The sequence below is a fragment of the Pristiophorus japonicus genome, chromosome 10 (genome assembly GCF_044704955.1).
Source record: "Pristiophorus japonicus isolate sPriJap1 chromosome 10, sPriJap1.hap1, whole genome shotgun sequence".
Classification (NCBI taxonomy): domain Eukaryota; kingdom Metazoa; phylum Chordata; class Chondrichthyes; family Pristiophoridae; genus Pristiophorus; species Pristiophorus japonicus.
Window position 1 is genome coordinate 221,127,258 of NC_091986.1, and position 25,336 is coordinate 221,152,593.

General features: G+C 53.6%; 1 protein-coding gene across 1 annotated transcript in view; it reads right to left on the minus strand.

Moving 5' to 3' along the window:
- nup98 (nucleoporin 98 and 96 precursor) overlaps nt 1–25,336 on the minus strand; it is a 131,632-nt gene that overhangs the window by 16,758 nt on the left and 89,538 nt on the right. The window contains 10 exon segments of the mRNA XM_070892613.1: nt 1,518–1,739; nt 2,374–2,525; nt 5,395–5,535; nt 7,238–7,395; nt 10,230–10,499; nt 11,957–12,186; nt 19,075–19,507; nt 21,339–21,486; nt 22,539–22,715; nt 23,642–23,791. Of these exon segments, the coding sequence (XP_070748714.1) occupies nt 1,518–1,739; nt 2,374–2,525; nt 5,395–5,535; nt 7,238–7,395; nt 10,230–10,499; nt 11,957–12,186; nt 19,075–19,507; nt 21,339–21,486; nt 22,539–22,715; nt 23,642–23,791 (2,081 nt within the window).

Below are 25,336 nucleotides of genomic sequence, written 5' to 3' on the forward strand. Positions count from 1 at the left end.
CCAATTAGGGACCAGAATGGAGACCAATGTGTGGAGACAGAGGGTACGGCTGAGGTACTAAACGAGTACTTTGCATCTGTCTTCACTAAGGAAGAGGATACTGCCACAGACAGAGTGAAGGAGGAGGTAGTGGAGACACTGGATGGGATAAAAATTGATAAAGACAAGGTATTAGAAAGGCTGACTGTATTTAAAGTAGATAAATCACCAGGAACGGACAGGATGCATCCTAGGATGCTGAGGGAATTGAGGGCGGAAATTGCGGAGGTACTGGCGATAATATTCCAACCCTCCATAGATACAGGGGTGGGGCCAGAGGGCTGGAGAATTGCAAATGTTACACCCTTGTTCAAAATAGGGTGTAAGGATAAACCCAGTAACTACAGGCCGCTCACCCATCACCCCCTGTGCCCACTGCCCCGTGTCCTAACTCGCACCAAGTCCCACTCACCCATCACCCGTGCTCACTGACCCATGTCCTAACTCGCACCGAGTCCCACTCACCCATCACCCCGTGCTCACTGCCCCGTGTCCTAACTCGGAACCAAGTCCCACTCACCCATCACCCCCTGTGCTCACTGACCCGTGTCCTAACTCGCACCAAGTCCCACTCACCCATCACCCCCTGTGCTCGTTGCCCCGTGTCCTAACTCGCACCGAGTCCCACTCACCCATCACCCCCTGTGCTCGTTATCCCGTGTCCTAACTCGCACCAAGTCCTGCTCACCCATCACCCCCTGTGCTCGCTGAGCTACATTGGCTCTGGTTAAGCAACACCTCGATTAAAAAAATTCTCATCCTCGTGTTCAAATCCCTCCATGGCCCTCGCCCCTCTCTATCGCTCTAATCTCCTCCAGCTCCCTCCTCGTAATTCTGCCCTCGAGCATCCCTGATTATAATCGCTCCACCATCGGTGTCCGTTCCTTCTGTTGCCTGGGCCCTAAGCTCTGGAACTCCCTCCCTAAACCTCTCTTTCCTCCTTCAAGATGCTCCTTAAAACCTCTCTCTTTGACCAAGCTTTTAATCACCTGCGCTAATTTCTACTTACACGGTTTGGTGTCAAATTTTAATCTTATATCACTCTTACATAGAAAATAGGTGCAGGAGTAGGCCATTCGGCCCTTCGAGCCTGCACCACCATTCAATAAGATCATGGCTGATCATGCAACCTCAATACCCCTTTCCTGCTTTCTCTGCATACCCCTTGATCCCTTTAGCCGTAAGGGCCACATCTAACTCCCTTTTGAATATATCCAATGAACTGGCATCAACAACTCCCTGCGGCAGGGAATTCCACAGGTTAACAACTCTGAGTGAAGAAGTTTCTCCTCATCTCGGTCCTAAATGGCTTACCCCTTATCCTTAGACTGTGACCCCTGATTCTGGACTTCCCCAACATCGGGAACATTCTTCCCACATCTAACCTGTCCCGTCCCCTTGTGAAGCACCTTGGGACGTTTCACGACAGTAAAGGCGCTATATAAATACAAGTTGTTGGGCTGCGGGAGCAAACTTACTGCGAGTCGGGAATGTGCAGCAGCACGAAGATGGCCCACTCCCAGGGGCCGGCGGCCTCCAGCTGAGCAGCGTAGCTGGTGTGCACCATGGCCTGGTGCTTGTCCGACAGGTGAGTGTAGTTCAGCGCCTGGAGCACCTGCCACAGGTGCCAGCTGAGCCGGTAATCCAGGTGGTCGGGGGTCACCGTGCGGGGATTCAGCAGCGGGTGCAGCTCGTGGTGTCTGTGGGAGAGGGGACACACAGAATCAAGTGAACCAGGGAACGTAAACACTGGAGATCTGGAGCGGAAACACACAGGTCAGTTGGACCCTGTCGGAGAGGAGGCAGCTTACTGGTTCAGGGCGAAAGCAAGCCTGTCTGCCCATATGCAGGGCTAGGGCCCAACTTAAATCGCTACCAATCAAATCTGTACAACTGCCCAAAAGAGCGGACACTGGGTGAGTGAAACACCTCAACGGAGACTGCAGTTAGAGGAAGTAACACCCACTATGGACAGACTCGACACCGGGTCTCAGGATCCAATGCCAACATAGGAACCAGGAGCAGGAGCAGGCCATCCGGCCTCTCGAGCCTGCCCCGCCATTTAATAATGGCTGATCTTGCACCTCAAATCCACCGTCCCAACAGATCCCTCGATTCCCTTAGTGCCCAAAAGATCTCAGCCTTGAATGTACTCAAAGACTGAGCCTCCACAGCTCTCTGGGGCAGAGAATTCCAAAGATTCACCTCCCTCTGAGTGAAGAAATCTCTCCTCATCTCCATCCTAAATGGACGACCCTTATCCTGAGCGCCTCACTGTCGCAGTGTCGGGTACTGGTGTGAGGATCGAACACTCACTGCGGACAGCTCCCGTACCTGTCGCTGTACAGCTTCAGTAAATGGTAACAGATGTCCTGATGAGGCATGCCTTCATCTTCATTCTCAGGAGCTCTGATCAGGTCAACGTTAGTATCTTCCAGGTAGGGAGGTAGCGGATAGCGTGCGTACATCAGGGTGTCTGCACTGCCCTGTAAAGTCAGACAGAACATTAGATGACACAAATTGCCCGTTTCTCACCCTGCCGCCACCCGCTCAAAGCCAAGGCAGGAAACATGGTCAGGTGCCCCGCCAACATTGACCCCACAACCACACCACACGGCGCAACAGTCTCAGTCAGCAGGTCGCGGATTTAAGTCCCATCCCAGAGACACAAGTCAATAATATAGGCAGTCACTCCCAGCGAAGCGCCGAGGGAGCAGCGCACCGCCCGAGGGGCACCGCCGAGGGAGCGCCACACCGCCCGAGGGGCAGCGCCGAGGGAGCGCCACACCGCCCGAGGGAGCGCCACACCGCCCGATGGGGCAGCGCCGAGGGAGCGCCACACCGCCCGAGGGGCACCGCCGAGGGAGCGCCACACCGCCCGAGGGGCACCGCTGAGGGAGCGCCACACCGCCCGAGGGAGCGCCACACCGCCCGAGGGGCACCGCCGAGGGAGCGCCACACCGCCCGAGGGGCACCGCTGAGGGAGCGCCCGAGGGGCACCGCCGAGGGAGCGCCACACCGCCCGAGGGGCACCGCTGAGGGAGTGCCACACCGCCCGAGGGGCAGCGCCACACCGCCCGAGGGAGCGCCACACGCCCGAGGGGCAGTGCCGAGGGAGCGCCACACCGCCCGAGGGGCAGCGCCACACCGCCCGAGGGAGCGCCACACCGCCCGAGGGGCAGCGCCACACCGCCCGAGGGGCAGCGCCGAGGGAGCGCCACACCGCCCGAGGGGCAGCGCCGAGGGAGCGCCACACCGCCCGAGGGGCAGCGCCACACCGCCCGAGGGAGCGCCACACCGCCCGAGGGGGCAGCGCCACACCGCCCGAGGGGCAGCGCCGAGGGAGCGCCACACCGCCCGAGGGGCAGCGCCACACCGCCCGAGGGGCAGCGCCGAGGGAGCGCCACACCGCCCGAGGGGGCAGCGCCACACCGCCCGAGGGGCAGCGCCGAGGGAGCGCCACACCGCCCGAGGGGCAGCGCCGAGGGAGTGCCACACCGCCCGAGGGGCAGCGCCACACCGCCTGAGGGGGCAGCGCCATACCGCCCGAGGGGCCGTTTTTTGGATAAGATGTTAAACCAAGGCCTGTCTACTTTTTCAGGTGATCCCACTATTTCCAATGGTGAAGACCGCCTCGGGGAGCGGTGCGGAGGCCTACTACTTCAGGGAGCAGTGCGAGCTGGTGCAGGAGGGCGACGGCAGCGAAGAGGAACATCAGCAAGGTCCAGGTCGGTGATTGGAGCGTGGGCAGGTACAGCAGGAGCGGCGAGGTCGGGGCGAAGGAGCAGCGAGAGAATGTAGAGGGACGTGATCGGGGCCCAGGAGAGGCGAGAGTTCGGGGCCAGGGGCCCAGCCCACACTGTGCGATATGTGAGCGCACTAGGTCCGTGCAGCAGAGCTGGTCTCCAGTCATCCTGGTTAACCCTTGCCACTGGACCAAGACCTCGCTCTGTCAAGCTCGTGTGGTGGCTGGTGTGCAACGGTCACCCCACGTTAAAAAAATCCACCCACAGGCATCGTCCACCCTTCAACATGTAGTTCAGGTCCTTCATGGAAACACCTGTGAAGTCATCCTTTTTTGAAGCAAGTCATCCTCATTTCGAGGGACCGCCTATGAGTGAGTGGTTTCCAAGAGCAGGGGAGCTATCCCTGGTCAATATTTATCCCTCTGGTGATTATTACATTGCTGTGTGCATATTGTCTGCCACGCTCCCTACATTACAACAGTGAATGCACTTCACAAAGTATTTCGCAGTCGTTAGACGCCCGGAAGCTGCAAAAGGAGTTTTAGAAATGGGACTCCAAATGCTGTCTGGCTCAGAGGCAGAAAGGAGCAAAGCACACTTGGATACAACAGTCTCATAAAACATAATGGGAGCAGGAGTCGGCCATTCGAGCCTGCTCCGCCATTCAATACGATCATGGCTGATCCAATCATGGACTCAGCTCCACTTCCCCGCCCGCTCCCCATAACCATTTAGATTACAGCCAATGCATCCAGTATCTCTGCAGCTGCTTCTGTTAAGACCCGAGGGTGTAAGCCATCAGGTCCAGGGGATTTGTCTGCCTTTAGTCCCAGTATTTTACCGAGTACTACTTCATTAGTGATAGTGATTTTGTATTCCTCCCTCCCCTATAGCCCCTTGATTATCAATTATTGGGATGTTTTTAGTGTCTTCTACCGTGAAGACTGATACAAAATATTTGTTCAATGTCTCTGCCATTTCCCTGTTCCCCATTATTAATTCCCCAGTCTCATCCTCCAGGGGACCAACATTTACTTTAGCCACTCTCTTCCTTTTTATATAGCTGTAGAAACTCTTACTTTCTGTTTTTATATTTCGTGCTAGTTTACTTTCATAATCTATCTTCCCTCTCTATCATTTTTTAGTCGCTCTCTGCTGCCTTGTTGTCTCAGACATTCCATGCTGCTCCATGGGATGGAACACCTCGATTTCAAAATTCTCGTCCTTGTTTTCAAATCACTCCATGGCCTCGCTCCTCCCTATCTCTGTAACCCCCTCCAGCCCCACAACCTCCCCCACCCCTACCCCCCGGGATGTTTGCGCTCCTCTAACCCGGAGCATCCCTGATTATAATCGATCCACCATCGGTGGCCGTGGCTTCTGTTGCCTGGGCGGCAAGCTCTGGAACCCCCTCCCCAAACCTCTCCACCTCTCTCTCCTCCTTCAAGACGCTCCTTAGAACCGACCTCTTTTACCAAGCTTTTGGTCGCCTGTGCTAATTTCAACTTATTTGGCTCGGTGTCAAATTTTTCTCTCATCATTCTCCTGTGAAGCACCTTGCATTGTATCACTACCTTAAAGACGCTATATAAATACAAGTTGTTGTTACCTGAAAGGCTTCCTCGTACATATTGAGTGCGTCGGCGATGGAGTCTTGAGGAGACAGCATGTACCACAGGTGCACAGCCAGACAGCGCTTCCAATCCAGCTGGGAGCAGACGTTAACGTAACCCTCCGATGATTGCCACACCTACACAATACACGGCGATTTACACAACTGATGCTGAAAGCACAGACCCTGGTGTGTCCCGCTCCACACTGCACTACCTCACCGCCACCCATCCCCCCCCGCATCCCTCGCCCCACCCGTATCCCTCCATGCCCCCTCGCCCCGCCTCCCCCCCCGCCTCCGTATCCCTCCCCCCGCCTTCCGTATCCCTAGCCCCCGTCCCCGTCCCCCGCCTCCGTATCCCTCCCCCCGCCTTCCGTATCCCTCGCCTCCGCCCCCCCCGCCTCCGTATCCCTCCGCCCCCCCCCACCCACCCCGCCTCCGTATCCCCCCCCCACGTATCCCTCGCCTCCGCCCCCCCCGCCTCCGTATCCCTCGCCCCCGTCCCCCGCCCCCCCCCTCCGTATCCCTCGCCTCCGCCCCCCCCCTCCGTATCCCTCGCCTCCGCCCCCCCGCCTCCGTATCCCTCCGCCCCCCCCCCCACCCACCCCGCCTCCGTATCCCCCCCCCACACCTCCGTATCCCTCCCCACCGCCCCCCCACCTCCGTATCCCTCGCCCCCTCCACCTCCGTATCCCTCGCCCCCCCACCTCCGTATCCCTCGCCCCCCCACCTCCGTATCCCTCGCCCCCCCACCTCCGTATCCCTCCCCCCCCACCTCCGTATCCCTCCCCCCCCACCTCCGTATCCCTCCCCCCCCACCTCCGTATCCCTCCCCCCCCACCTCCGTATCCCTCGCCCCCCCCCACCTCCGTATCCCTCGCCCCCCCCCACCTCCGTATCCCTCGCCCCCCCCCACCTCCGTATCCCTCGCCCCCCCCACCTCCGTATCCCTCGCCCCCCCCACCTCCGTATCCCTCGCCCCCCCACCTCCGTATCCCTCGCCCCCCCCACCTCCGTATCCCTCGCCCCCCCCCTCCGTATCCCTCGCCCCCCCCACCTCCGTATCCCTCGCCCCCCCCCACCTCCGTATCCCTCGCCCCCTCCCACCTCCGTATCCCTCGCCCCCCCCCCACCTCCGTATCCCTCGCCCCCCCCCCCCACCTCCGTATCCCTCGCCCCCCCCCACCTCCGTATCCCTCGCCCCCCCCCCCACCTCCGTATCCCTCGCCCCCCCCCCCCACCTCCGTATCCCTCGCCCCCCCCCCCACCTCCGTATCCCTCGCCCCCCCCCCCACCTCCGTATCCCTCGCCCCCCCCCCCACCTCCGTATCCCTCGCCCCCCCCACCTCCGTATCCCTCGCCCCCCCCCCCACCTCCGTATCCCTCGCCCCCCCCCCACCTCCGTATCCCTCGCCCCCCCCCCACCTCCGTATCCCTCGCCCCCCCCCCACCTCCGTATCCCTCGCCCCCGCCCCCCCACCATCTCAACTTCGCGCCGTCCCTCTACAGAAATATACCTACATCTCTCCAGCCCCCACTGACACGCTCTGCTTCAATGTCGCTCCAAGGGACCTTGTTTCGCAACTGGATTCCCCATTGGTTGGGAAATGTCACCTCCCCCATGACACCCTGCCCTCCCCCATATCTATCCTGCCCCCACCCCCACCACCCCCCCGCCCTGTTCCCCCCCACAAACATTGAACCCAAACTACAGGGAACAACTGATCAGTTTCTATCATCTCCCTGCAGAATCTACAAAAGATTTTCCCCTCCCTGCCGAAATTAGACAACCCCCCGATGGGGGCAAGGTGAGGACTCCTGACGCGGGGAGAACACTTACGGCTTTCCCAGCCAGGAGTGCGCAGATCTTCAGCCTCTCCTCCTGGATGAAGGGGTCAGCTACCAGCTCATTCCAGTCCACCAACTGCAGGCCGAGCAGCTCTCGGACGGGCTTGCCCCCAGCAGCCTGGGCCAGCAGCAAGGCCAGCCTGTGATCCCCTGCAACATACAAACCCACGTCAGCGCCAACGTTCCCGCCAAGTCGCGCAGCGCTCCAGAGGCCCCGCGCTCGCCGGCTCTACACGTGAAATAACCGCGCATGCGCGAGAAACTGAATGCACTGCGCACGACAATTATTTTTTTTTTTTAAAACAGAGAACATTGGTCAGCACCGAGAAATCACCCTCTGCCCCCAACTCGGGCCGTCTCCCCCTCCAATGATTCCACAGATGCCGACATCCTCCAGTACCAACCGACTCATCACATCCCTCAATCCACCCAAGTGTCTTACATAAACATTCGGAGCAGGAGTCGACCATTCGGCCCCTCGAGCCTGCTCCGCCATTCAATAAGATCATGATCTTGGCCTCAGCTCCACTTCCCTGCCCGCTCCCCATAACCCTCGACTCCCTTGTTGTTCAGAAATCTGCCTATCTCCATCTCATAGGGAGGGAGGAACTTAAGGCAATCACTGTCACTAATGAAGTGGCACTTGGAAAAATAATGGGACTAAAGGCGGTCAAGTCCCCTGGACCTGATGGCTAACATCCTAGGGTCTTAAAAGTGGCTGCAGAGATTGTGGATGCATCGGTTGTAATTTACCAAAATTCCCTGGATTCTGGGGAGGTCCCAGCAGAGTGGAAAACCGCAAATGTAACGCCCCTATTTAAAAAAGGAGGCAGACAAAAAGCAGGAAACTATAGACCAGTTAGCCTAACATCTGTCGTTGGGAAAATGCTGGAGTTCATTATTAAGGAAGCAGTAGTGGGACATTTGGAAAAGCATGATTCAATCAAGCAGAGTCAGCATGGATTTATGAAAGAGAAATCGTGTTTGACAAATTTGCTGGTGTTCTGAGGATGTAACGAGCAGGGTGGATAAGGGGGAACCAGTGGATGTGGTGTATTTGGATTTCCAGAAGGCATTCGATAAGGTGCCACATAAAAGGTTACTGCACAAAGATAAAAGTTCATGGGGTTGGGGGTAATTTATTAGCATGGAGAGAGGATTGGCTAACTAACAGAAAACAGAGAGTCGGGATAAACGGATCATATTCAGGTTGGTAAACAGTAACTAGTGGGGTGCTGCAGGGATCAGTGCTGGGGCCTCAACTATTTACAATCTATATTAATGATTTGGATGAAGGGACCGAGTGTAATGTTGCCAAGTTTACTGATGATACAAAAATGGGAGGAAAAGCAAATTGTGAGGACACAAAAAATCTGCAAAAGGATATAGACAGGCTAAGTGAGTGGGCAAACATTTGGCAGGTGGATTACAATGTGGGAAAATGTGAGGTTATCCACTTTGGCAGAGAAAATAGAAAAGCAAATTATAATTTAAATGGAGAAAAATTGCAACATGCTGCAGTACAGAGAGACCTGGGGGTCCTTGTGCATGAAACACAAAAGGTTAGTATGCAGGTACAGCAAGTGATCAGGAAGGCAAATGGAATGTTGGCCTTTATTGCAAGGGGGATAGAGTATAAAAGCAGAGAAGTCCTGCTACAACTGTACAGGGTATTGGTGAGGCCACACCTGGAGTACTGTGTACAGTTTTGGTTTCCATATTTACGGAGGGATATATTTACAATGGAGGCTGTTCAGAGAAGGTTCACTAGGTTGATTCCAGCGATGAGGGGGTTAACTTAAGATAGGTTGAGCCTATATACATTGGAGTTAAGAATGAGACGTGGTCTTAGCGAAACATAAAACAATGAGGGGGCTCGACAAGATTTTTTAAAAATTCAAATTCTCCACTGGTGCGATTTTTGACGATGTGTTCCCTGGTCCAGTATTATAACCACTAACCAACGTGCATCCACAGCGCTATCTCCCCAATCCCACCGTTCTAGATGTCGGATACTTTCCACCAGGGGTTTACTGACAGATATCATCGGAACATAGAAAATAGGAGCAGGAGTCGGCCATTCCGCCCCTCGAGCCTGCACCGCCATTCAAGATGATCATGGCTGATCCGATCATGGACTCAGCTCCACTTCCCTGCCCGCTCCCCATAACCCCTTATCGGTTAAAAACCTGTATCTCTGTCTTAAATTTATTCAATGTCCCAGCTTCCACAACTCAGGCAGAGAATTCCACAGATTTACCATTTCCATTTAAATAATAATTTGCTCTTTGATTTTTTTCTGGCAAAGTGCATAACCTCACACTTTCCAACATTATACTCCATTTGCCAAATTTTTGCCCAGTCACTTAGCCTGTCTGTGGTTTGCAGGTTTTTTGTGTCCTCCTCACACATTGCTTTACCTCCCATCTTTGTATCGTCAGCAAACTTGGCTACGTTACACTCAACCCCTTCATCCAGGTCGTTGATATAGATTGTAAATAGTTGGGGTCCCAGCACTGATCCCTGCGGCATCCCACTCGTTGCTGATTGCCAACCAGGGAATGAACCATTTATCCCTACTCTCTGTTTTCTGTTCATTAGCCAATCCTCTATCCATGCCAATATATTACCCTCAACCCCGTGAACTTTTATCTTGCGCAGTAACCTTTTATGTGGCATCTTGTCGAATGCCTTCTGGAAATCCAAATACACCATATCCACTGGTTCCCCCTTTATCCACCCTGCTCGTTACATCCTCAAAGAATTCCAGCAAGTGTGTCAAACATGACAATACGAGCAAGGGATTGTGGTCACGTTTACTCGCCCCGTTCTTGTATCCCTTCAACGTTGAGAGCAGGAGCCCCGACTTTCCTGTCCCAGGAAATCAGCAAAATTCGGGCCAACCCGGTCCGTCGACCCCAATAACCCGTAGCGCCAGCGGCGACAGGAGGAGCCGGCTGGTAGATGCTTTGAGCCGCCGTTACCTGACCGCTGGGCCAGTTTGCAGGCCTCGCTGATCCTCTTCCCCGTGAGGTAGCTGAAGACGGCGTCCACGTGGCTCTTGTGACGGGAGGCAGCCACCTCCTCCTCGATGCGCTTCTCGGCGGTGCGCGACAGCCAGCGGGAGAAGGCCCGTCGGCGCTCCAGCTGCTGCACGTACGCGCTGGGCGGGGAGAAGGTGGAGTCCAGTTCCTTCAGGTTGCCCCAGAGGGCCTCGCACAGCGTCCACGCCAAGGACCAGTTCCTCAAAATACCTGCAAGGCACAGTCACGCTTGGTCAATGGAAAGAAACACGCAAAAAAAAACTCCAAAAAACGGGTCCTCCCACACATCCACTGGAGCTAAACACCATGCACAATAAGGGAAGGAGGTCGTTCAGCTCACTCCTTCCGTGGAAACCTCCACAGGGAGCTCAAAGCCCAAACATCCAGAGCGAATGGCAGAGCAGCGCACTGTCTGTTCACCCCTCGGATCACGGCTGGAGTGGGTGCAGGATCAGGGAGACCCGGGGGTATATGGGCACAATTCGCTGGAGGTGGCAGGGCAGGTTGAGAAAGCAGTTTAAAAAAAAAACATACAGGACTTCATAAATAGAGGCATAGAGTACAAAAGTGTGGAAGTTATGATGAACCTGTATAAAACACTGGTTCGGCCCCAACTGGAGTATTGTGTCCAATTCTGGGCACCACACTTTAGGCAGGATGTGAAGGCCTTAGAGAGGGAGCTGAAACAATTGACCAGAATGGTTCCAGGGATGAGGGACTGCAGTGACGTGGGTAGACTGGAGAAGCTGGGGTTGTTCTCCTTGGAGCAGAGAAGGTTGAGAGGAGATTTGATCGAGGTGTTCAAAATCATGAGGGGTCTGGACCGAGTAGAGAGAGAGAGACTGTTCCCATTGGTGGAAGGGTCAGGAACCAGAGGGAGACAGATTTAAGGCGATTGGCAGAAGAACCAAAGTCAACATGAGGAAAAACGTTTTTACACAGCGAGTGGTTAGGATCTGGAATACGCTGCCTGAGGGGGTGGGGGAGGCAGACTCAATCGTGGCTTTCAAAAGGGAGTTGGATAAGTATCTGAAGGAGAAAAATGTGCAGGGCTACAGGGAAAGGGCAGGGGAGGGGGACTGGCTGAGGTGCTCTTGCAGAGAGCCGGCACGGGCTTGACGGGCCTGATGGCCTCAGAAGGACATTAACCATTGTAAACATTAACATAACATAAGAACATAAGAAATAGGAGCAGGAGTCGGCCATTTGGCCCTTCGAGCCTGCTCCACCATTCAATAAGATCACGGCTGATCTGATCATGGACTCAGCTCCACTTCCCTGCCCGCTCCCCATAACCCTTTATACTCTCTTATCGCTCAAAAATCTGTCTATCTCTGCCAAGGTGACCAAAACCTTGGTCAAAGAGGTAGGTTTTAAGGAGTGCCTTAAAAGTAGTAGAGAGGTGGAAGGGTTTAGGCAGGAAGTTCCAGAGCTTGGGGCCCAGGTAGCTGAAGACACGGCCACCAATGGTGGAGCGATTAAAATCAGGGATGGTTAAGAGGCCAGAATTGGAGGAGCGCAGACATCTCGAAGGGTTGTAGGAGCTGGAAGAGATTAGAGAGATAAGGAGGGGCGAGACCACGGAGGGATTTGAGAACGAGGATGAGAATTTTACAATTGAGGCAAGATTACCACGGTTCGAGCATAATGTCCCATGCTTCGATTACCTTCTGATTCCTCACTCTTTTCTTCAGCCTCTTGGACCCAGTCTGCATACTCGTGCAAAGCCTCCACTCCCTTCCGGGGCTGGATGAAGGGGTCCTGGTCCTCGGACTCCACAATGCTGTGTCGCAGAGCAATCTCCAGGGGTTCCCTGTACAGGGACACATCGCGCTTTGCGAGCTCTTCCTTCAGGGTTACCTTCTCCACGTGCACCTTGAACGGCAGCACTGAAACCCTGGAGAGTCCAAGCACACACACACACAATCAATAAGTACTTATATAGCACCTTTAAAATACTGAAACGCCCCAAGGCACTGTGCAGGAGTATCAGAGACAAAAAAAATAAAGTAACAAAATTTGAAGTCGTGCTGCATAAGGAGAAATTAGGGCAGGTGACCTGAAAGCTTGGTCAAAGAGGTCGGTTTTAAAGAGCAAGACGTCTTGAAGGAGGAGAGAAAGGGAGAGAGGTGGAGGGATTTAGGGAGGGAGTTCCAGAGCTTGGGGCCCAAGCAACAGAAGGCACGGCCACCGATGGTGGAGCGATTATAATCAGCGATGCTCAGGAGGGCAGAATTAGAGAAGCGCAGAGATCTCGGGGGGTTGTGGGGCTGGAGGAAACTACAGAGATAGGGAGGGATGAGGGGCTTGGAGGGATTTGTAAATAAGGATGAGAATTTTGAAATTGAGCATTTGCTTAACCGGGGGTCAATATAGGTCAGCGAGCACAGGGGGTGATGGGTGAGCAGGACTTGGCGCGAATTAGGACACGGGACAGCCGAGTTTTGGATGACCTCTAGTTTACATAGGGTAGAATGTGGGAGGCCAGCAATGAGGGCGCTGGAATAATCAAGTCTGGAGGTAACAAAGGCATGGATGAGGGTTTCAATGGATGAGCTGAGGCAAGGGTGGAGATGGGCGATGTTACGGAGGTAAAATAGGCGGTCTTAGTTATGCTGCGAATGTGTGGCCGGAAGCTCATTTCAGGGTCAAATATGACCCCAAGGCTGCGAACAGTCTGTTCAGCCTCAGACAGGAGTTGGGGAGAGGGATGGAGTCAGTGGCTCAGGAACTGAGTTTGTGGTGGGGACAGAAAATAATGACTTCAGTCTTCCCAATATTTAATTGAAGAAAATTTCTGCTGATCCAGAACTGGATGTGGGACAGGCAGTCTGGCAATTTAGAGACTGTGGAGGGGCTGAGAGAAGTGGTGGTGAGGTAGAGCTGGGTGTCTCAGCGTACGTGTGGAAACTGTCGCTGTGTTTCCGGATGATGTCGCCGAGGGGCAACATGTAGATGAGGAATAGGAGGGGGCCAAGGATAGATCCTTGAGGGAATCCAGAGGTAACGATGCGGGGGCGGGAAGAGAAGCCGTTGCAGGAGATTCTCTGACTACGATGAGATGGATAAGAATGGAACCAGGCGAGTGCAGTCCCACCCAGCTGGACGATGGTGGAGAGGTGTTGGAGGAGGATAGAGTGGTCAACGTGTCAAAGGCTGCAGACAGGTCGAGAAGGACGAGGAGGGATAGTTTACCTTTGTCACACTCACAAAGGATGTCATTTGTGACTTTGATGAGAGCCGTTTTGGGACTGTGGCAGGGACAGAAACTGGATTGCAGGGATTCAAACATGGAATTGTGGGAAAGATGGGCACGGATTTAGGAGGTGACAATACATTCAAGGACTTTGGAGAGGAACAGGAGGTTGGAGATGGGGCGGTAGTTTGCAAGGACGGAGGAGTCGAGGGTTGTTTCTTTGGTTCTCTCTCCTCAGGTACCGTCTCCCTCTCCCTCAAATCTGCCGCCATGACGGCAGATTTGAGGGAGAGGGAGACAGTACCCGAGGAGAGAGAACCATTAACAATGTCGGCTAACATGGGAGCCAGAAAAGGAAGTTGTGTGGTCAGCAGTCTGGGGTGGGAATAGGGTCAAGGGAGCAGGAAGTGGGTCTCATGGACAGGATGAGCTCAGAAAGGTCACGAGGGGAGATCGGAGGGAAATTGAAGACTCATAATTCAAACCCTGGCCAGGAATCATTTACTCATTACCCTGCCCTCACGAGCCTTTATTACAAAAGAATTAGGAGTACAAGAGCAAAGAAGTCTTACTGCGATTATATAGGGCCCTGGTGAGAGCACAACTGGAGTATTGTGCACAGGTTTGGTCTCCTTACCCAGGTAGATACATTTGCCTTGAAGGGAGTGCAAAAGTTCACCAGACTGATTCCTGGGATGGGGGGGGGGGATTGTTCTGCGAAGAGAGATCGAGTCGACTAGGCCGATATTCTCTCAAGTTTAGAAGAATGAGAGGTGATCTCATTGAAACATACAGGATTCTGAGGGGCATTGACAGGGTAGATGCTGAGAGGATGTTTCCCCCGGGCTAGAGGTCTAGAACCAGGGGTCACAGTATCAGGATAAGGGGTCATCCATTAAAGACTGAGATGAGGAGAAATTTCTTTAAGGGTGGTGAATCTTTGGAATTCTCTGCCCCAGAGGGCTGTGGAGGCTCAGTCGTTGAGTATATTCAAGGCTGAGATCGATAGATTTTTGGACTCTCAGGGAATCGAGGGATGTGGGGATCGGGCGGGAAAGTGTTGAGGTCGATGATCAGCCGTGATCTCACTGAATGGTGGAGCGGGATTGTCCGAGGAGAGATGGAGTAGATTGGGCCTATTCTCTCTCGGGTTTAGAAGGGAGGGAGGACAGCTCTTTGAAACGTACAAAATTCTTACAAGGATTGACAGGGTAGATGCAGGGAGGATGTTTCCCCCGGGCTGGGGAGTCTAGAACCAGGGTCACAGTCTCAGGATAAGGGGTCAGACGCCATTTGGGACTGCGATGAGAAATTGCCTCACTCAAAGGTTTGTGAATTGTTGGGATTCTCTACCCAGGCTCAGGCTTTGAGTATATTCAAGGCCCAGATCGATAGATTGAGGGAATCAAGGGGTCTTTGGGGGGGGGGGGGAAAATCAGCCGGGAAGGTGAAGTTGAGGTAGAAGATCAGCCATGATCTTGTTGAAGGGCCTACACTCATGTTCTCACGATTTACCTCCCTCATAGCCCGAAGGTGTGCACTCAGGTCCACAGACTCCGTGCTGACCAGTACAACCCAGCGACTTGGCAACACACAACCTGACCGTGGTGCAAAAATATTGAACATTTGGCTGCTCCCCAGTAAAAATACAATGCATGCAAGGGCATGCACACAGCTTCAACAGGGGCTGGGCAATGCTACCACGCAATCCCGGAGGGCACGAAGGGTCAATCATGCAGTGGAACTGGAGTCACGTGCAGCCCAGACCGGGTTGGCGTGCTGTAGAACTATGCAGGCTATGGCAACATAAGATGGGAAGACCCGAGAGCACGGTTAAGGTGCCTTGAACATAGAAATGAATTTCCAATTGAAACTGAAGTTTAGTCAATCCTTCCTTAGCATAAGTCAGTAACAATTATAAACTAATCATCAGGGCACAGACAAATGTGTAATCAAAGGAGACAGGACGGATTATAGAATAGTATAAACCAGGAGGGGAGACCCCATCTAGACAGCGAGAACCTAGGAGCCACCCTAGAGAGAAACTGGACCTTAATCTGGGAGCTTAAAGCAGGACAAGAGAGAAATCGGACCTTTAAGCTGGGAGCTTAGAGCAGGACACCAGTGGCAGAGATTGATCAGCTCTGTTAAGTAGTGAGGCTATTTTATACATTGTTTGTATTTTAATTTTATTATGGGAAATAAAGTTTATTTGGATTAAACGTAATGTTTGTCGATGACTTTCTATCAATACTCGAAGTGTCACCAAATTGTCGTGACTGTAATGGACCAAGTGCCCACCCAGTAAACGGTCTACAAACCTACAGTGAGCTTAGGGCAACACGAGGCAACTTCCCTTCCCCGATGGACATTACTGTACAACAATCTGGCAGTGTATGCTGATACTAGGCGCCCGTGCAGCATAAACGGTCAGGTGGGCCCCATGGCCTGTTTCTGTGCTGTAAATTCCACGTAACGTGACACGTGGAGGACAGAGATACCAAACACACTGCCTTGCAGTCACAAGGCAGCAGCCAAGCTCAAGAACGACCCACTTCCCACAAAAAGCAACGAGATTAATCGTCATCAGGTGTTTGTCTACGAGTGTGCAGCCACCTGCAGATTACATCAGATATATGGCACAGAAACAGGCCATGCGGCCCAACCAGTCCATGCCGGTGTTTATGCTCAACTCGAGCCTCCTCCCGTCTTTCCTCATCTAACTTCATCAGCGTAACTCTAAATCTGTGCTGCATCATTCTATGATCCTATGGCTTTTATTCTTCAAGTATTCTTGAAAACACATGCTAAACTTTTATAAACATAGAAACATAGAAAATAGGTGCAGGAGTAGGCCATTCGGCCCTTCGAGCCTGCACCACCATTCAATAAGATCATGGCTGATCATTCCCTCAGTACCCCTTTCCTGCTTTCTCTCCATACCCCTTGATCCCTTTAGCCGTAAGGGTCACATCTAACTCCCTTTGGAATATATCCAATGAACTGGCCTCAACAACTCTCTGCGGCAGGGAATTCCACATGCCCACAACTCTGAGTGAAGAAGTTTCTCCTCATCTAGTTCCTAAATGGCTTACCCCTTATCCTTAGACTGTGACCCCTGGTTCTGGACTTCAACATCGGGAACATTCTTCCTGCATCTAACCTGTCCAATCCCGTCAGAATTTTATGCTTCTATGAGATCCCCTCTCATTTTCCTAAATTCCAGTGAATGTAAGCCTAGTCGATCCAGTCTTTTTTCATGTCGGTCCTGCCATCCCGGGAATCAGCCTGATGAACCTTCGCTGCACTCCCTCAATAGCAAGAATGTTGTTCCTCAGATCAGGAGACCAAAACTGAACACAATATTCCAGATGTGGCCTCACCAAGGCCCTGTACAACTGCAGTAAGACCTCCCTGCTCGTATACTCAATTCCTCTCGCTATGAAGGCCAACATGCCATTTGCCGTCTTCACCGCCTGCTGTACCTGCATGTCAAACTTCAATGTCACCCAGGCCTTGTTGCACCTCCCCTTTTCCTAATCTGGTTAGGCCCCAGCTAGAAAATTGTGTCCAATTCTGGGCACCTTAGGAAGGATGTCAAGGCCTTAGAGAGGGTGCAGAGGGGATTTACCAGAATGGTTCCAGGGATGAGGGAGTTCAGTTACGTGGCGAGAGCAGAGAATCTGGGGTTGTACAGCAGAGAAAGTTAAGGGGAGATGATACAGGTGTTCAAAATGGTGAAGGGTTTTGATAAAGTAAGCAGAAACTGGGAGGAGGGTCAGTAACCAGGAAACAAATACAGAAGGTAATTGGCACCAGAGACAACATGAGGAAAGATTTTTTACACATATTTGGGAGAAAGTGTTTGAAGAGACTGTGAAGGGGGTTTCCCCACATTCTGTTTGAGGATGTGGGCAATGCTACCAGGCAACACTGACTGCAATCTCGGAGGGCATAGAAACATAGAAAATAGGTGCAGGAGTAGGTCATTCAGCCCTTCGAGCCTGCACCGCCATTCAATAAGATCATGGTAAGTCATTCACTTCAGTACCCCTTTCCTGCTTTCTCTCCATACCCCTTTAGCCGTAAGGGCCTTACGTAACTCCCTCTTGAACTGGCATCAACAACTCTCTGCGGTAGGGAATTCCACAGGTTCACAATTCTGAGTGAAGAAGTTTCTCATCTCAGTCCTAAATGGCCTACCCCTTATCCTTAGACTATGTCCCCTGGTTCTGGACTTCCCCAACATCGGGAACAATCTACCCGCATCTAACCTGTCCTGTCCCGTCCCGTCAGAATCTTATACGTTTCTATGAGATCCCCTCTCATCCTTCTAAACTCCAATGTATAAAGGCCCAGTTGATCCAGTCTCTCCTCATATGTCAGTCCAGCCATCCCGGGAATCAGTCTGGTGAACCTTCGCTGCACTCCCTCAATAGCAAGAATGTCCTTCCTCAGGTTAGGAGACCAAAACTGAATACAATATTCCAGGTGAGGCCTCACCAAGGCCCTGTACAACTGCATCAAGGGCCAATCACGCAGTGCTGAACTGGAGTCACGTGTAGGCCAGATCGGGTTTAAAGGCAGTAAGTCCCCTCGCCTGCAGGATTTTAATTAACAATCCGGCAGCTTTCCACCCTGGTATCAACCCACAAACCACCAGATTTATTCAATACGATTAAATCATAGACATTTAAAGACTTGGATTTATATAGCGCCTTTACAGCCAATGAAGTACTTTTTGGAGTGTGGTCACTGTTGTAATGTGGGAAACGTGGCAGCCAATTTGCGCACAGCAAGCTCCCACAATAATACAAAAGCAAAATACTGCGGATGCTGGAATCTGGATGACCCTTCAACCCAAAAGTTCTGACCAAGGGTCATCGACCCAAAACATTAACTCTGCTTCCTCTCCACAGATGCTGCCTGACCCTCTGAGAATTCCAGCATTTTCTGCTTTTATCCCACAATGATAATGATCAGATTCTGTTTTTGTTATGTTAACACAAGAACGTAAGAAACAGGAGCAGGAGTGGGCCATACGGACCCTCGAGCCTGCTCCACCATTTAATACGATCATGGCTGATCCGATCATGGACTCAGCTCCACTTCCCCACCCGCTCCCCATAACCCTTTATTCCCTTATCGGTTAAGAAACTGTCTATCTCCGCCTTAAATATATTCAATGTCCCGGCTTCCACAGCTCTCTGAGGCAGAGAATTCCACAGATTTAGAATCCTCTGGAAGAAGAAATTTCTCCTCATCTCAGTTTTAAATGGGCGGCCCCTTATTCTAAGATCATGCCCCCTAGTTCTAGTCTCCCCCATCAGTGGAAACATCCTCTCTGCATCCACCTTGTCAAGCCCCTCAATCTTAAACCTTTCGATAAGATCACCTCTCATGTTGATAAATATTTACAGCAGGGAAGGCCATTTCGGCCCATCGTGGATCTGAACTCATGACTACTCGCTCGCCCAGCAAAAAGGAAAGATGGGGCGCGACCATTAACTGTACGCCTGGGTGCGATCCACAGGCCCCACAGCCCCACAATCGCACTCGACCCAAAGCCTGCCCATCTCCAACACTTACTGTTTGATCTTGGCGGGCTTTGGAAAGAAGTTATACTCCACACTGCACGGGTCGGGGCCCTCCTCGGCAACAGCACAGCTCAGCTGATCCCCGCTGTGACACAGGGTCCTGTTGGGCGCCCAGCCCACCCGGAACGAGCGGCCGGTGAAGAGGGCCATGTCCATCAGCAGCCGGCCCCTGCCGCGGGTCACCGACTGCTCCATCGGTACTAGCCTCTGCTGGCGGCGTGCGCCCACCGTCTTCAGCTGTACCTCCGGGAGCTGGCTGGGCATGGCGAAGGAGGGCGGCAGTTGGCCTGGTATCGGCCAGGTGTGGAGCGACGGCGACGAGACCAGGGCCTCCAAGCCGGCAGAGGACCGGCCCGTCCTCGGCTCCTGCTGCCCGCCGCAAGGCAGGAAGGCTTTGCAGAAGCTGGAATGCAACAAGCCGCCACCTGGAACAGAGTCAACAAAGCAGAGAGTAAGTCAGCGATCCAGCCGGCGCACAACCTCACAGTAAAGCAGCTTCGAGAACGATGGGCTCAGCAGAGTAATGGTCCACATGCCCGACACGAGACTCCCAAAGCAAGCGCTCGACTCGGAACTCCTACACAGCAAGCGAGCCCCAGGTGGGCAGCGGAAACGTTACAAGGACACCTTCAAAGCCTCCCTGATAAAATGCAACATCCCCACCGACACCTGGGAGTCCCTGGCCAAAGACCGCCCTAAGTGGAGGAAGAGCATCCGGGAGGACGCTGAGCACCTCGAGTCTCGTCGCCGAGAGCATGCAGAAATCAAGCGCAGGCAGCGGAAGGAGCGTGCGGCAAACCAGTCCCACCCACCCCTTCCCTCAACCACTGTCTGATCCCACCTGTGACAGGGACTGTGGGTCTTGTATTGGACTGTTCAGTCACCTAAGGTCTCATTTTTAAAGAGTGGAAGCAAGTCTTCCTCGGTTCCGAGGGACTGCTTATGATGAGGATGGTGGTGGTGACAGTCAGTCTAGCCACCCAGATCCAACACCATTAGGGTCAGTTGTGAAATTGAATTCAATAACTTAATAAATCTGGTCGATTTCCGGGAAAACATAAGTGACTCACTGCTTTCCGTAGACGCACAGGTACAGCACGGGTTAGAGAGTAAAGCTCCCTCTACACTGTCCCATCAAACACTCCCAGGGCAGGTACAGCACAGGTTAGATACAGAGTAAGGCTCCCTCTACACTGTCCCATCAAACACTCCCAGGGCAGGTACAGCACGGGTTAGAGAGTAAAGCTCCCTCTATACTGTCCCATCAAACACTCCCAGGGCAGGTACAGCACAGGTTAGATACAGAGTAAGGCTCCCTCTACACTGTCCCATCAAACACTCCCAGGGCAGGTACAGCACGGGTTAGAGAGTAAAGCTCCCTCTACACTGTCCCATCAAACACTCCCGGGACAGGTACAGGGGATTAGATACAGAGTAAAGCTCCCTCTGCACTGTCCCCATCACACACTCCCGGGACAGGTACAGCACGGGGTTAGATGCAGAGTAAAGCTCCCTCTACACTGTCCCATCAAACACTCCCAGGGCAGGTACATGGGATTAGATACAGAGTAAAGCTCCCTCTACACTGTCCCAGCACACACTCCCGGGACAGGTACAGGGGGTTAGATACAGAGTAAAGCTCCCTCTACACTGTCCCCATCAAACACTCCCAGGGCAGGTACAGCATGGGGTTAGATACAGAGTAAAGCTCCCTCTACACTGTCCCATCAAACACTCCCAGGGCAGGTACAGCACAGGGTTAGATACAGAGTAAAGCTCCCTCTACACTGTCCCATCAAACACTCCCAGAGCAGGTACAGCACGGGGGTTAGATACAGAGTAAAGCTCCCTCCACACTGTCCCATCAAACACTCCCAGGGCAGGTACAGCACGGGGTTAGATACAGAGTAAAGCTCCCTCTACACTGTCCCATCACACACTCCCAGGGCAGGTACATGGGGTTAGATACAGAGTAAAGCTCCCTCCACACTGCCCCATCAAACACTCCCAGGGCAGGTACAGGGGGTTAGATACAGAGTAAAGCTCCCTCTACACTGTCCCAGCACACACTCCCGGGACAGGTACAGGGGGTTAGATACAGAGTAAAGCATTGCACGTGTTAGCTGATCCTCAGAGTACTCCTGGTGAACCCGTGAGAAAATACCAGGCACTCAGAGCGGGATTAGTGCCAGCCTGTGGCGCTGGCCCTGCCCAAGTCTAACAGTCTGAAACTCCCACCGCGAGAGCGGCATTTACCCAGGCTCCTCGGTCTCTGGCCCTGCGTTGGGTAGATACGCCGCACTGACCCGTCCTCACAATCCTCCGCGAGCGTGCCTCGTGTGAAGTGCTGGTCCAGTACTCCGTCCAGCTCCTCATCCTCGCAGAACAGGGAGGCCTTCATTATCTGGAGGGAGCAGAGAGGACAACTCATGTACAGGAAACAGGTTGATCACAAGCTGAACAGCTTCACGCAGGTGGCAACCGGTACGGCAGCAGTGCGGTGGATCAGTAATCCAGGGAGCGCCGGTTCAAATCCCACCAGGCAGTTTGAGAACTTGAATTCAGTTTGTTAAAAATATCTGGGGAAAAAATCTAAAGGGAGTGCATGAAGAGAGAGACCTGGGGGTATATGGGCACAAATCACTGAAGGTGGCAGGGCAGGTTGAGAAAACGGTTAAACAGCTTATGGGATCCTGGGCTTCATAAATAGAGGCACAGAGTACAAAAGCAAGGAAGTTATGATGAACCTGTATAAAACACTGGTCCGGCCCCAGCTGGAGTATTGTGTCCAATTCTGGGCACCGCACTTTAGGAAGGATGTGAAGGCCTTAGAGAGGGAGCAGAAAAGATTTACAAGAATGATTCCAGGGATGAGGGACTTCAGTGACGTGGATAGACTGGAGAAGCTGGGGTTGTTCTCCTTGGAGCAGAGAAGGTTGAGAGGAGATTTGATCGAGGTGTTCAAAATCATGAGGGGTCTGGACAGAGTCGATCGAGAGAAACTGTTCCCATTGGTGGAAGGGTCGAGGACCAGAGGACACAGATTTAAGGCGATTGGAAGAAGAACCAAAGGCGACATGAGGAAAAACGTTTTTACACAGCGAGGGGTTAGGATCTGGAATGCGCTGCTTGAGAGGGTGGGTGGGGGGGGCAGACTCAATCGTGGCTTTCAAAAGGGAGTTGGGCAAGTATCTGAAGGAAAAAATAGTTTGCAGGGCTCCGAGGAAAGGGGACTGGCTGAGGTGCTCCTGCAGAGAGCCGGCACGGGCTGAATGGTCTCCCTCTGTGCCGTGACCATGCCACGATTCTGGTCTGCACTACCCTGGATGATGGATTCTGCTCCCTGGACCATGTCCACGGTTCAGCTGCCCTCTGCTTCCGTGTGGCACATCTGACGTTGGCCACCTACGAGCGTCCCCAGCAGTGTGGGTTGCCCACGGGGAGAGCACACGTTACCTGCAGTGTGTGAGGGCTGATGCCCAAGCTGGACGCCATGTTGCTGGAAGCAGACACGGGATCCTGTTCCTCCGTCATATCCTCGTCCAGGAAGCCTTCGGGCACAGGCTCCTGGGTAATGTCGGCCATGTCGCTGTCTAGTTCGGCCACTCGCCCCATTTGCTGCATCATGGGGCTCTGGGGACAAAAGGCAGGCTCGGTCAGCACACCCCGTTAAACAGCGAGGAGTCGCACAAGCCCATTTCAAGCGGAGAGAAAGATTTGTGTTACTCTGAGCCCGACCGGGAGGGGCGAGGAATAGGGAAGAGCAAGAGGTTTTAAGCTTCCAATTCGTAAAGAAATAAATAGCTTGCAGTTATACCGCACCTCAGGACCTCCCAAATCACTTTACAGCCAATGAAGTACTTTGTTTTTTTTTTTTTTAAGTGTAGTCACTGTTGTAATGTAGGAAAGACGGCAGCCAACTTGCACACAGCAAGCTCCCACAACCAGCAATGTGATAAATGACCAGATCACATTTGGAATATGGGGGCAGGCTGTTCAGGTCTCCACACACTCTCTCCACACACTCTCTCCACACACTCTCTCCACACACTCTCTCCGGACAGTGGACCTCTCACTCCTCAAAAGGCTGTGGGATCAATTGGAGCGCGAGATCAATATATATTTTTGTTGGGAAAGGGCAGCGGGGGATACGGAGCTCAGGTGGGTAAATGGAGCGATGCAGAGGAGGTGTGGGATAATTGAGTAGAACAGGCTCTCGGGGTCAAATGGCCTCTTGCTGTCCACATGCGCAGAGAAACATCGACGCCCGCTGGAGGTGCCAATGTGACAGCTCTGGCACTCCCATGTCGGGGTGTTTTGTGTTTAGCTTGGAGAAGAGGGCGGGCATAGTAGCCTGGCAGAGCTGTGGGGGGCGGGGATTATGATGGGGTGTGTTGCGCAGTAGACCGTTGTGAGAAGGGGGGTTAGGTTGGAAAAGGGGGAACTGGGAGCCAGACAGTGCCGTTCTGGGGGATTATGCTCGGGATCGTTGCGCACAGTGCCAATATATGGGGGGGGGGGGGGAAAAGAGAGATGGAGCAGCGGCGGGCTGGAGTTACCTGCGAGAGCACGTTGACGGCCTTTCTGACCTGCGCTGCCTGCTGGTCCGGAAGAGCCGCTGTTTTCATCTTCTTGGTCTCGGCCTTCGAGGGCGGCTCACTCTCCTCCTCGTCCGAATCCTGGAGCCCGTACTTGGAGAAGTGCACCACCTGGAACAGGAGTTCAGGGATCAAAGGTTAGTGCGGAACGTTGCAAGGGACCAGCAGCCTTCGGCACGACACACCCAGCCAGGCGGCAAACTGTCGGCCATTGGTGGCACTGCCTCGGCTCCCCGACACGGAGCAGGAGCCCAGTCACTGGGGCTTCGGGTCACTGCAATGGCCGAGAGAGACACTCGCATTTCTATAGCGCCTTTCACAATCTCGGGACGTCCCAAAGTGCTTTACAGCCAATGAAGTGTAGTCACTGTTGTAATGTGGGAAACGGGGCAGCCAACGTGTGCACAGCAAGATCCCACAGGCAGCAATGTGATAAATGACCCAGATCATGTTTTCGGGATGTTGATTGAAGGATAAATAGTGGCCCCAGGACACCTGGGTAAACTCCCCTGCTCTTCTTCCATATAGTGGCCGTGGGATCTTTGACCAGAGATGGCAGACTGGGCCTGTTTAATGTCTCATTTGGAAGACGGCCCAGCCCCTCCGACAGTGCGGCGCTCCCTCAGTACTTCCCCTCCGGCAGTGCAGCACTCCCTCAGTACTGCCCCTCCGACAGTGCGGCGCTCCCTCAGTACCGCCCTTCCGACAGTGCGGCGCTCCCTCAGTACTGCCCCTCCCACAGTGCGGCGCCCCCTCTGTACTGCCCCTCCGACAGTGCGGCGCTCCCTCTGTACTGCCCCTGACAATGCAGCATTCCCTCAGTACTGCCCCTCCGACAGTGCGGCACTCCCTCTATACTGCCCCTCCGACAGTGCGGCGCTCCCTCTGTACTGCCCCTCCGACAGTGCGGCACTCCCTCAGTACTGCCCCTCCGACAGTGCGGCGCTCCCTCTGTACTGCCCCTCCGACTGCGGCGCTCCCTCTGTACTGCCCTTCCGACAGTGCGGCGCTCCCTCTGTACTGCCCCTCCGACAGTGAGGCGCTCCCTCTGTACTGCCCCTCCGACAGTGCAGCGCTCCCTCAGGACTGTTCTGGGAGTGTTAGCCTGGATTTTTGTGCTCAAGTCTCTGGAGTGGGACTTGAACCCACAACCTGCTGACCCAGAGGAGTGCGTGCTACTCACTGAGCCAAGGCTGACACCTTAGTGTTCAGAATGTGTCCACTATGAAAAAGGGACAAAGCCAGATTTCCACCCCCGTCCACTGCATTATAAGCTGTGGGTGAAGCAGAGCCTGTGGGAATATCTCGGGCTGGGTATCACATTATCTGCATTGGTTGTGAAGTGGAGGGCGATAAAGTGGGGGGAGACATGGAGACCGAGGAGGGGAGGAGTTGGAGAGTCAATAGCTAAACGAGGGAAGGAAGGGAGGCAGGCACAAGATGCACTGCGCTGGTCACAGTAACGCTGCGTCTCGTCACAACCCAGCTTGAGCCAGAGTGCAGTGAAACCTGTAAATCACAGAGACCTTGGGGATCGGCACCAGCTGGCTTCTCTTTAAACAGATCTCATTATTTTCTCTCAAAATGGTCCCTGCACGTCCTGCGAAAATTAAGCAGAAGTTCTTCAGCCAGTATCCCCAGCAGAAGAGGAACCCC